Source organism: Mesoplodon densirostris, chromosome 18 (genome assembly GCF_025265405.1).
Source record: "Mesoplodon densirostris isolate mMesDen1 chromosome 18, mMesDen1 primary haplotype, whole genome shotgun sequence".
NCBI lineage: Eukaryota > Metazoa > Chordata > Mammalia > Artiodactyla > Ziphiidae > Mesoplodon > Mesoplodon densirostris.
This window is the reverse complement of record NC_082678.1, coordinates 24458648-24470865: the sequence shown is the minus strand read 5'-3', so window position 1 is coordinate 24470865 and position 12218 is coordinate 24458648. Positions and strand designations below refer to the sequence as shown.

The 12218-nt window shown below is 55.4% G+C and overlaps 1 protein-coding gene across 1 annotated transcript in view; it reads right to left on the bottom strand.

Annotated features, from left to right (window-relative positions):
• RGS9 (regulator of G protein signaling 9) overlaps nt 1-12218 on the bottom strand; it is a 76999-nt gene that overhangs the window by 37361 nt on the left and 27420 nt on the right. The window contains exons 2-6 of the mRNA XM_060081129.1: nt 6110-6206; nt 2547-2597; nt 1095-1201; nt 848-899; nt 535-593 (exon numbers count right to left, since the gene is read on the bottom strand). Coding sequence (XP_059937112.1) covers nt 535-593; nt 848-899; nt 1095-1201; nt 2547-2597; nt 6110-6206 — 366 coding nt within the window. The remainder of the gene's footprint in view (nt 1-534; nt 594-847; nt 900-1094; nt 1202-2546; nt 2598-6109; nt 6207-12218) is intronic.

Here is a 12218-nt window from a genome sequence, read left to right as displayed (position 1 = left end):
CGGCTGCTTCTAAATATATGGATGGATGAGGGATGGATGGATGGATGAGGGATGGATGGATGAGGGATGAATGGATGAGGGATGGATGGATGGATGGATGGATGAGGAATGGATGGATGAGGGATCAACAGACAGATGACAGATGGATGGATGAGGGATGGAGGGATGGATGAGGCATGGATGGAAGAGGGATGGATGGATGGATGGATGGATGAGGGATGGATGGATGGATGAGGGATGGATGGATGGATGAGGGATGGATGGATGGATGAGGGATGGATGGATGAGGGATGGATGGATGGATGGATGAGGGATGGATGGATGGATGGATGGATGGGTGGTTGAGAAATGGATGGATGAGGGATGGATGGATGAGGGATGGATGGATGGATGAGACATGGATGGATGAGGGATGGAGGGATGGATGGATGATGAGGGTACATATGAATCAATTAATGGGGGGAACAGGGGAAAACAGCTCAAGACTATATTCCACTCAATTATAAGAACCTATACTTGAAAGCATCTCTATACCTTTTCATATTCTTCTAAAATCCCTTTCTTCTTGATATTTCTCTTGGCCAGGTAGATGGCTGGAAAAGAAGACAATGACATTTTCCATCATCATCATATTTCAAAACCCCTCTTTGTGTGAGACTTCTGTGCTCAGCTTAGTGAAGAGAACACTCAGCACACCCAGTCCCTCCCCTGGGAATCACTCCTAATACAGAGGAGAACTGACATAAAGGTGGTGATGACAGCAAGACAAATGTCACCAAAATACAGCAAGTAAATAAGCAGCATGGTAAGCCCTCCCCAAGGCACAGGAGGAGGGGCGGAGTTTTACCATAGTCTGTGTCTTCAGCCGGCCACTGCTGGGTGGGCCAGAAATACGGTGTCTACAAGAGAAACCAGGGAACCAGGCTTACACACTGGGCTGTGAACCCCTGGCCCCCAGCCCTCTAGCTTAAAACATAAAGCTGCCTTAGCTCCCTCCACTGTTTCTAAAGATCTGTGAGGATGTGAAGCCAACCAATCATCTTTTCAGATGACACTAACCCCCGTTAACACCCAAGGTCAAGGCCAAGGCTCACCTGAAATCGATAGAGGCTGCTGTCAGCCTTGAGAACGAGGTTCTTGGGGTCTTGCAGGGGGTAAATGTAGCCGTACTTGACAATTAAGTTGCCCAAGTTCTGTGCCTCTGGGGAGAAGCGGTTGAGACAAGGAAGTTAAGAGCAGGGGGCCAAGGGCAGCAGCTCACGGCCCCGCCCCCGCAGAGCACCCCAAACTCAGGGCAGGTACCCCCATCCTAACAGCACTTCAGCCAAGAAGTGGGGACAGTGGTTCCTGAACTTAGCTGTGGACAGGTATCAGCTGGGTAGCCAAGGCTAAAAGGAGGGTCCCCCAGCCCAACCCCCGAATGACAACTCAGTAAGTCTGGAGGGCAGTCAGTGACCCCAGTGTTGACGGTGCCACAGGTCATCCACTGCAGGCGTTTGGGGTGACAGGTGGGGAAATCCTGGAGGAGCATCGCTGGGCCCTTTGGGTCTGGAGAAGTCCAGAGGAGCAGGGAGAGAACGTCTCTGCTTGACCAACAGACACCTCTTCATCCCGAGAGGGGCAGGAAGGTGAGGCTGCGTTTATGGTCAACTTCTACCCCAAGCTCAGCTCTGTCTGCACCCTGGGTCCAGATCCCCGGCTCCTCGCCACGTCCCTTCAACTCCCACCCCCCTCCAGTCTGCTCAGAAACACAGTCTTGGTTCTGGATTTGCACCGATTAAAGGAAAACTGTCCTGGTTCATTCTCAGAGGCACCAGTGAGAGCAGGTGTCTTTCTACTATCAAGAGAGAATCCCAGCCCTCCCATCCTGCAGGCCCAACGACCCAACCCACATCCTATCCCACAGCTCAGCCTCCCAGGAGCGGGGAGGCTTCCTCCCCACCCTCCCTCCTCATATATCCCTCCCTCTATCAGAGACCAGACCCTCGTACCAACAGCCTTTTCGCTAGTGGCAAGTCAGGTCCCCGAGTCTTTCTGCTCCAATCCATCCTTCAGGCTTCTACCTAACATCCCAGCTTAAATCTGATGACTGTACACACCGCCACGCTGCAAAACCCTCCGTGGGTTACACTGCCTCTCTCCCAGATAAAATTTGGAATCCAGGAATGTACCAGGTGTACCCCACCCGTCCACTGCCCTGCACACCCAGCTGAAGTCACTGCTCCCCATCTCCCGTTACCACTCCATTCCTCGTTCATTCCATGTTTACGTCTTTGCTAATTTCCCCGCCGGGAAGACAGACCCTCTGAGCTTCTTCCCTCCAGGATTCACAGGCATCACTTGTTTCGGGACCAAGGGTACGTATGCATCACCCCCTCCAGGAAGTCCTTCTTGATTACCCATGAAGTTCTCATCTCTCCAATTAAAATGTCAATTCCTCAGAGACGCGGGCTGAGCCCCCCGTTTAGCTTCTACCCTCCAGAGATGCTCCCAGGGTGACGCGCATACGGCAACCCTTGGTCTCAGAGGAAAAGACAAGCTCTCACCCAGACTGGAGACCCACAGCCGCTGGGCGATCCACTGGAGAACGTCACTCCCTGCAAAGCAGAAGCATTTGGCCACCGTCAGAGCCTCCCCGACCTCCATGCCCTCCTCCACACGGTTGCCCAGCTGGCCTCCTCCCTGTTCAGACGTGATCTCATCCTTCTTCTGCTCAAAAGCTTCAGGGATGCCCCCTCCTTCCCCCAACAAAGTTCAGTCCGAACCCTGCGGCCCATAATTCAGGGCCGTCCATGATCTGACTCTGGCCAGATTGCCAGCCTAACGTCCGCTACGCCCTTCGGGCTTCACCTCTCTTGTGATACTTGTTCTCTTTCCTTACAATAATTGGTGCCTGGACTGTCATTCACCGAGCAGGAAGTAAACAGACTAAGACTTAACAATGAAAAAAAAAAAAAAAAACACCAGACCCAAAGCAAGCTGTTCGTGGAACTCTGGATGGAGCCCGGACCCAGGGGAGTAAATCAGAGCCAGGAATGGGAGGGGAAAGGGGTGCCCCAAGGGCAGGTCTGGTTCTCCCACACCCCCAAGTTCCCAGGCAGAACTCTGAGGGGTCAGAGAATTCTAAATCCAAACCTGGCTTTCCAGGTCATTGTAAAGACGCTTTTGTCAAAGCAGGAAGATGAGACACTTTTTTAGGAACACTTTGTGGGTTGATTTACAACTTCAGACCATGGATCGCAGGCTCCGTGTGCCCTCTTGCCCTGGGCCCTGCGAGGCTGAGGGGCCGGCCTGGGAACGACGCAGACTGCAGGCCGGCGTGGAAGAAATCAGGGGAGGCACACGGGGACAAGATCAGGAGGGGATGTGCACCCCTCCACCACCAACAAGTGTTCAGATTGACCTAAGGGCCAAGGCAAGCCAGGTCCCACTAAGTCCAGAGCTGATGCAGGACCCCAGGGAAGCTGTGGCCTCCTCCTCGGCCCGGGCCCTCCGGCCCCATCGGGAGAACACACTCCTCGTAGGAGGCGGGCAGGATCATCTCGGGAGAAAGATGCACCCCAACTCCAACGTCATCTTGCAAATGCCAACAACTATATTTTCCAGCCACCCCGGCCTGCTTTCCAGAGGTCGAGCTGGGTCCCCTGCCTGCGTGGAAACCGGCCCACGAAACACACCAAGGAGGAGGGTCAGGGTCTGAAACCCCGCTGCCTGTGTCCTTGTAGCTGGACTGTCGCAAAGGACACTTCCTCGCTTGCTTGGGGGTGGCGGAGGGGCGTTTCTTCTGACGCCCGCGGGGTGGGGGGTGGGAGGGCTTAGGGCCCCTCCCCCACTCTCTGGGCTGAAGGAGCTGCCCGCAGCGTGGCTGAGGGTGGACCCCCTGTAACTGACCCTCCTGCGCACGCCCCGGGCCACAGATATCCAGCTATCAGCTCTCCGCGCCCACGTGCCCACCGCGACGGCTTTCAGAGGCTCCCCTGTGGCTCCTGGCTTTAGTCAGCGCTTTGCTTATTCAAAAGCAAAATTCTTCACCTAAACCCCTACGTAAAAATCCCAGGACTGTGTGTTTTAGACTTTCCACCCCAAGTCTCTACACGGTGGTGTGCAGACCAGGAAAGAGAGCCCCCGGCGGAGAGCAGACAGGTTAGCGCTCCCCACCAAGGGGCTGAAGGTTTTCTCATCCACTTGACCGCTTCCTGAAATAGATCGGATGAGATTACGGCCCCCCCACCACTGTGTCCACCAAGTGATGTGTGCTGACAGCACCACAGGCTGCTCAGAGCCCACGTGGGCCAACGTCGTCCCCTTAAGTCCTGAGTCACCTGCCCTCTGAGGAGTCGGGTGGCACTGATCCAGTTTGCTTTGATTAGTGCCGATACTGCAGGACAGGGCTCCTCCTGGGTTCCGACTGCAGCTGGGACCAGGGGCCCCATGTGCCAGGAAGGAAAGCAGCTTGCAAACCCGGACGGGGGATGAGAGCACGGACGCTGGAGCGGTGTAGCCGGGCTCAAGCCCACGCTCAGCCCTGGATGCGTTTAGTGACCTGGGGACAAGATGCTGGAACTCTGCGTCTCCGTGTCCCCGGCTGCAAGAAAGGGCTGGGGGTGGGGGGGTCACATCTCTCCCTACGCTCATCGTGGGGGACACAGTGCGGGACACTGCCAGCTATGGGCCCCGTGGAGCATCACTGAGCACCGGCCATGTGCACACTAGAGCCTTGTCTGGTTCCTGCGGGCATCTCCTGGGGCAGGGATCACTACTTCTTCACTACAGCAAAAAAAAAAAAAAAAAAAAAATGAAAAGGCACCCAAAGGATTCAATCCCAGGGTGCCTGACTCAACGTCCAGCGCCCTTTGGACAGTTCGGGACCAGGATGGATTCATGCACTCGATAAATTTTTATTAAACTTCCACCCTGACCCCCAGCTGCCCTAAGCGTAGGGGTTACTCAGATGAGCTAGACGAGATCTCTCCCCTCGAGGGTTGCCCAATCCAGTGGAGAATTCAACCAGAATTCTGACGACCTGGAACCGAGAGGGGGTGGGGTCAGGGGTCAGAGACAGCCTGCAACGTCTTGGGGCGCCCAGGCTCCTCTGGGCCCTATTCTTTCCCAAGTCTAGACCATTAGAGTTTTCTTTTCTTCTGTGAGCTAGCCTGTCGCATGCCAACCCCTTCCTCTACTGCTCCCACCAGCCAGAGCTGGTCTCCTGTCGCTCACACTCAGGGAACCCAAGAGACGCTGCGCTGGCTGGGACGTGCCTCCTTCCGGCCGGCTTGCCTCTGCAGAGACCCCAGTACCTCGAGTGACAAATACTCAGGTCATGGATGGGGTCAAGAGTGAGGGCTCACAGGGGACTCAGCACAGCGCGAGTCCCAGGCACGCGCTCTGAGAAGCTGCCCCCCTCTGCCAACAGCACGACTCGGTGGAAAAGGGACTCTTTACTGCAAAACCAAAATCACAAAACAAACGCAACGCACGGATCAAAATGCATTCTCATTTGGGGGTCCAGCCCCTTCTGCCGATATCCTGAAATGACGCCCTTTATCCCACCCCCAGAGAAAGGAGACTAAGGTGCCCTGCCCTTGGGAGAGTCAAGAAGGGTCTGAATGTTAATCAGAAGACAGGGAAGGATGGAGAAAACAAAGGCCAATTCTTTTGTTTTTTTTCCTTTGGCCAAATAGTATTTTTTTCTGCTACTTGATTTTATTAAAACAAATCAAACAAGACAATCAAATAAAAAACAACAGTAAAGGTTTTTTAAATGACCTCCTGGGGAGGAGGAATGGCTTCACAAGGTGACCTACTGGATTCTTTTCTCTGTCCTTTCTGACTCCTTGCCCAGAAGGAGCCTGTGGTGCATGAATCGGCAAGTAAGCAGTAAGTATATTTGGCTGTGTGGGCCACGTTACGGTCTCTGAACAGCTATTTAACTCTGCCATTGCAGAGTAAAAGCAGCCACAGACAATACATAAATGAGGACGTGTATCTGTTCCAATAAAACTTTATTCACACATACAGAACCCGGGGCACATTTGGCCCATGAGCTATAGTGTGCCAACCTCTGTGTACGGTCTGTTCCAGGCCAAGACCAAATCACAAGATACATTACCCGTCATGGCGTGAGGGACGCTGATGACCGTGACCTTCTGGTTCTGCATTCTGACCCCCATCTCTGGGTCCTGCATGTCCTTGACGAGGGCTTCAATCTGCAAGACAGAACCGCCAAAGCTGGCTAAGCAGAACCATCTCGAAGGCTGAGTGAGGCCCTTCTGGCAGCACCGAGGGAGCAAAAAGGACCACAGGGCACTTATAACCAGGAGCCCACTGCCTAGATGGGCAGTGCGCAGCTGTCAGGCAACCAGAACTAAACGCGCGCATCGGAGGCGCAAACACCTCCCCAGGTGTGAGAGCTCGGACGGATTCATTCTGACAAGGAGATGCTGCAGAGGCTTTTAGGAGAAGATGGGACTTAGCAAAAAAGCGTTTTGTTGGATAGAAAGTGAGAGAGCTACAAGGCACGGGAGAACGACAGTGCCCAGGGTGGGAGCGGGACGGGGGTAGGGGAGGGGCCAGGTCTCAGGGGGCCTCGGATGCCCCCTCCCCCCACAGAGGGTGGGCTCTGTCCCAGCAGCTCTGGCTGGAGAGCAGTGTCATCGGGCCCGCACCTGAGAGAGGCGCATCGAAGCATGAAGAAACCCGCCCCAACAGAGAAAAGCAGGGGCCTGTTCAACACTATTGCGATGGTCCGGGCACAAGATGATGGGGCTTCCACCCCTCCCACTTCCGCCCCTCCGTCTGTCCTCAGCAGGGCAGCCCATGCGAGACTTTCAATTATTTTAGGCTGTATCTCTCCTCCGCTTGAAACCCCGCAAGGGCCATTCCACTCACTCAGTGGCCAAGTTCTCCTACTGGTCTACATGGCTGGGATCACTTCCCCCCGACTCTTCCCCTAATAGGCTCAGGAGCCACACCCAGCTGCATCCTACTTCGTGCTGCAACCTCGAACTCCCTCCAGCCCCCGGCACTCCTATAGCACTCACCTTCCAACGTACGAAATAATCTACCTGCTAATTATAACGTTTGCCATGTGTCAGACCCCCTGCACTCAACACCACCAAGGGGTGGGCAAAACATGTCAGCCACCACTCCTTCCCGACCCCCGGACGCACCCCTACCCCACCCCATGTAAGGAGCCAGCTGCTCCCTGCCTCAGCGAGCGAGCAAGGGGACCTGTTACTTGTTCTCGGTCCCCCCTGCTGCAGCAGGGGCCCCAGTAAAGCCTCGCCTGAATTTCTTGTCTGGCCTCTAGTGAATTTCTATTGCTCAAGGAGGCCAAGAACCCTGGTCAGCGACAGAACTACCAGATGATCCAGCAATCCTAATTCTGGGTATTTATCGAAAAGAATCAAAATCAGGATCTCGAAGAGATATGAACACTCCCAGGTTCACAGCAGCACCATGGTCAACAGCCAAAATGTGGAACCACCTGAGTGTCCACTGGTGGATGAACAGGTAAAGAAAATGTGGCACATCCAGGGATTATTACTCAGCCCTAAAGAAAGGAAGGAAATTCTGGAATCTACGACAGCCTGGATGAACCTGAAGGACGTTATGCTAAGTGAATAAGCCAGTCTCGGAAGGACTGCACGATTCCACTACCTAAAATCGGCTAATTCACAGAACCAGTGGTAGGGCAGTTGCCAGGGCCTGGGGGAGGGGGAGACGGGGAGACGGGGAGATGCAATCACTGGGCATGAGGTTACAGTCAAGAAGATGAAGTAAGTTCTAGAAACCTGCCCTGCAATATTGTTTCTATAATTAACAACGTTGTGAATTATACACTTAAAAAAATGTAGGAGGGTAGTTTCTTGTGTGATGTGTTCTCACCACAATAAAACAGAATTTTTTTTTTAAAAGAGAGAGAGAGAGAGAGAGAGAGAGAGATGGCCAGGCTGTGCTGGAGGTGAAAGGTCATGCAGGGAGCCCTGAACTGGAGACACTCCACCCACCACCCTGGAGGCTGGCAGGCCCCCCACGTCCCCAGGGCGGGAGGGCGGGGAACGCACGACGCCCTAGGTCAGCACCAAGGGCTGGGCTGTCCTATTTCCACCTGCTGCTAAACCAGCACCGGCAGCAGAACCACAATCCTGAGAAGCGGCCGAGATCAGGGGCAAGGTCACAGCCGCTCCGGGCCCAGCGCCGGCCCCTCAGCTGCCCGCGGGACCGGCCGGGGCCCAGGGGCGCCAGGGGCTCCTGGTGCAAGACCCACCGCGAGCTCGTCCGCACAGACACGCTCTCAGCTCGCGGGATCCTTCTGGAACGGAAATGATGCGTTTCCACTCCACTCGGAGCTGCAGTGCTTGGCCTCCTGCAAGGTCGAGGCCTGGGGGCATCTCGGGCCACGGGGGCACCGAGCGGCTCCCAGCGGAGAAGGGGGAACGGGGACACCCCAGGAGGTGGCCAGAGGGCGGCTGCTTCCCCCAGACGCGGGCGGGGACCGAGGGGCCACGGGCGGCAGGGGCCCCCTTTTCTGGAGTTGTTTTTTCTAACTGAAGCACAGTTGATTTGCAGTGTTGTGCCGGTCTCTCCTGTACAGCAAAGTGACTCAGTTACACACATACAGACATTCTTTCTTATACACATCCTATCCCGTTATGCTCTTCTGGAATTCTGGGCTGACCGTGAGCCTCGGATTCACCTGCTCCTCCAAGAAGTGCCCGCCATTCTGACGCGGGAGCCCAGGCCCCCCCTTTCCCAGGGTAACTGCCAGAGGAAAGTCCACATTTGCTCCAAAACTTTTATCAGCTGAAACAGCAGCATTTCATGGCGTCAGGGCGCCCATATATTGGAGAAGAAAGAGAAACCCTCGTTATGAGTTAGAAACCTGAGCTTCTCCGACAGAAAGTCAGGGGATTTGATTCCTTCTCTCTGCATTAGAAAAAAAAAATCTAGTTATAAAGAGTTTGAAAATAACCTTCAGAGGAGGAATAATGAGAGTTATTTTAAAAACCCAATGAGGGGAGTCAGATTTCTTTCTGGCAGGTGTGTCGCCCTCACAGAAGAGAAGGGCTGGGGGCAGCAGGGAACATCACAGGGGCCTCGAGAACAGTTTGAGGGAGTTCGGCCCATTGGGCTTTGGATCCATTGTCCCCAGAACTTTCCCTGTATCAGTTCCTCTGAGGGGTCTCCCCAGGCACCCAACAAGGAAACCGTAGGACTCTGGCCGCCGGTCCCGTCTCTGAGAGTCTCTGTTACGGGCTGGATGGCGCCCACCCCTCACATTCATAGGTTGGGGTCCTACCTAACCCCCAGGACCTCAGAATGTGACTGGATTGGGAGAGAGGGTCCTTGACAAGGTAACTGAGTTAAAAGGAGGTCACCAGGGCGGCCCTGTGACAGTGTGACTGGCGTCCTTTGAAGAACAGGAGGTGAGGACACAGACGCCACGGGGGGGTGAGCAGGTGGGGACACGCGGAGAAGACGGTGTCTGCAGGCCACGGAGAGGGGCCGCCGGAAGGCACGCCGCGCACACCTTGCCTGGGCCCGGCGGTGCTCGGCCGTGGTGGCCCCAGCCCAGTCATACAGGCTCTGGGCTCCAGCTCTGCTTCCAGCAGAAGAGCCCCTCTGCCCCCCACAGACAGGGGACAATCCGCGTTGTGTCCCCAGGTCCCCAGAGGGTGAGAAGCCCTTGCCTTTCTGCTCCCAACTGCTGCCCACCCTCACGCCCTCGTCCTCGTGCCTGGTGGGCGTCCCCCAGAAACAGGGAGGCACGGCCACCCCTGCCCCAAACGTCAGGCCCCCTCCCGTCTCCCACACTCAGCTCCCCGCGATCCTGGGCCGCACGAGGACGGTGGGGTAACCGGGTGGTGCTGAGCCCCGGGTGACCCCGAGCTGGGGGCGGGATGGGGGTGTCGGATGCCACGTGCTCCGCGTGACTGCAGGCGCGTCACCAAGGAACAGGAACGCCGGCTCCGAAGGCCTCGACATCCCACCTTCCACGCCCACGCTGCCCCTCGCTGTCACTGCCTGTGCAAGATCTCGGGCTGGGATTTTCCTCTGAGCCGGAGAAGGTTCCCCGGGGGGATGATAATAATCAGTACTTTTCTGTACAGAGAGGGAGCAAGTGACCTGGAACCACGGGGTTGTCTGGCAAACAGAAGGGGCTCCCGCTAAGGGGCCTGTCCACCCAGAGGCCAGCGGACCCCTGGGCCATCTCACCCCGAAGCCTCTTGGACCCTCGCGGGCACCACACACGCTCTGATCGGTGCTTAGGCCACCCCAGCCAGAAGCCCAGGAAGCATCCCCCACGACCCCGGCCAGCTTCTGCAGACTGCTTTTGTTTCTGACCTGTCTCCTAACAGGCCTCTGTGGCATGTCTCTCCTCCCTCCTGGACCATCAGGCTCGGCCCTCCCGGCCTCTGCCTTGGGCCTGGCAGGTCCCCCGCCTCCAGGGCGCCCTCCAGTGGTGGTGCTGTTGACATTTGGGGCCGGCTGTCCCGTGCACCGTGCACCGTAGGTGTCTAGCAGCGTTCCTGCCTCTTCCCTCCAGCTGCCAGGGGCAGGCCCCTCCCCAGCTGGGACACCCCCAAATGTCTCCAGATGTCACCAAATGTCCTGGGGCTTTCCTCTGGGCTGTGCATTCAAATCACCTGGGAAGCTTTTCTGTATTTGATTTTATACGTATACATATACATATACATATTTTGTTTGTTTGTTTTTTGGTCGCACCGCACAGCACGCAGGATCTTAGTTCACTGACCAGGGATGGAAACTTTGCCCCCTGCAGTGGAAGTGCGGAGTCTTAGCTACTGGACCGCCAGGGAAGTCCGTGGGAAGCTTTTCTTTGAAAACACCAATGTTTTGGGACTTCCCTGGTGGCCCAGTGGTTAAGACTCCACACTCCCAATGCAGGGGGTTCGATCCCTGGTCAGGGAACTAGAGCCTGCATGCCGCAACTAAGACCCAGTGTGGTCAAATAAATAAATAAATATATATATTTAAAAACCCAATGTTTGGACTCCATCTGACTTGACTACTTAATTTTCTCCTAAGTAAATCAGAAACTCTAAGGATGGTGACCTGATAACAATGTTTTTTAAAGTGCAGCCAGGGTAGAGAAGCACTCCTACCCTCTAATCAGAATCATCTTTCTAACATGGGAACCAACTCGTTTTATTCGTCCCCGATTTTAAAACGTCAAATGGCTTCTCAGCGAACACAGAAAGCATCAGACCCCCCCGGCTGGACGTGCGAAGCCCCCAGTTCTGGAGCCTCCTTCACTACCAGCCTTTCCATCACCAACTTCCTGCCCAGCCCTGCCCCCCAGCCAGCTACACCAACCCCTGAAGACTCTCCCATGGCACAGCGCTATTCCACACTGTCAAGCTTTGCATTCCCCCAAATGCCACTCATCTTCCCATCCTCCTGGCAAAAAAAAAACACCTACTAAATTTACACACCTCTACTCAGTTACAAGCCCCCCTGTGAAAGCTGCTGGTCCCCACCCTAGATGGCATTGACCACTCCCTGCTCTGTGTTTTTTTGGGGGTTTTTTTGTTTGTTTTTTTGTTTTTGCGGTATGCGGGCCTCTCACTGTTGTGGCCTCTCCCGCTGCGGAGCACAGGCTCCGGACGCGCAGGCTCAGCGGCCATGGCTTACGGGCCCAGCCACTCTGCGGCATGTGGGATCTTCCCGGACCGGGGCATGAACCCGCGTCCCCTGCATCGGCAGGCGGACTCTCAACCACTGCGCCACCAGGGAAGCCCCTGCTCTGTGTTTTATATACGTGCATCTCCTCTAACGACGTCTCCCATGACCTACAGAACATTCTTCTTACTTATACAGCGGTCCTTCTCTATTAGACCCTAAGCTCCAGGAGGAAGGGGCCGTGTCCTAATCCCACAGTGTTCCCAGCTTCAGGCACAGCGCCCAGCACAAACGCGCACTATTCTGTGCACGTGTTGAATGAAAGAATGATACAAGCGAAAGATCCCGTGCTCTGCCCGGGTCTCCTCACTTTTGTTTCCGCACCCCCTTGCCCCACAGCAAAAGGAGATGCCAGATGCCACAAAGGAAAGCAAAGCAGTCGAGGCTTCTCCATGAGGCACCGAGACAGTCAGACGTGAGGTGCATCCCAAGGGCAGCAACTGCTGCTCCAGGCTGGTATGGAGATCTGGACATCACGGGGGAGTGGGGGATGGAGGGGGGACGGGCCAGCA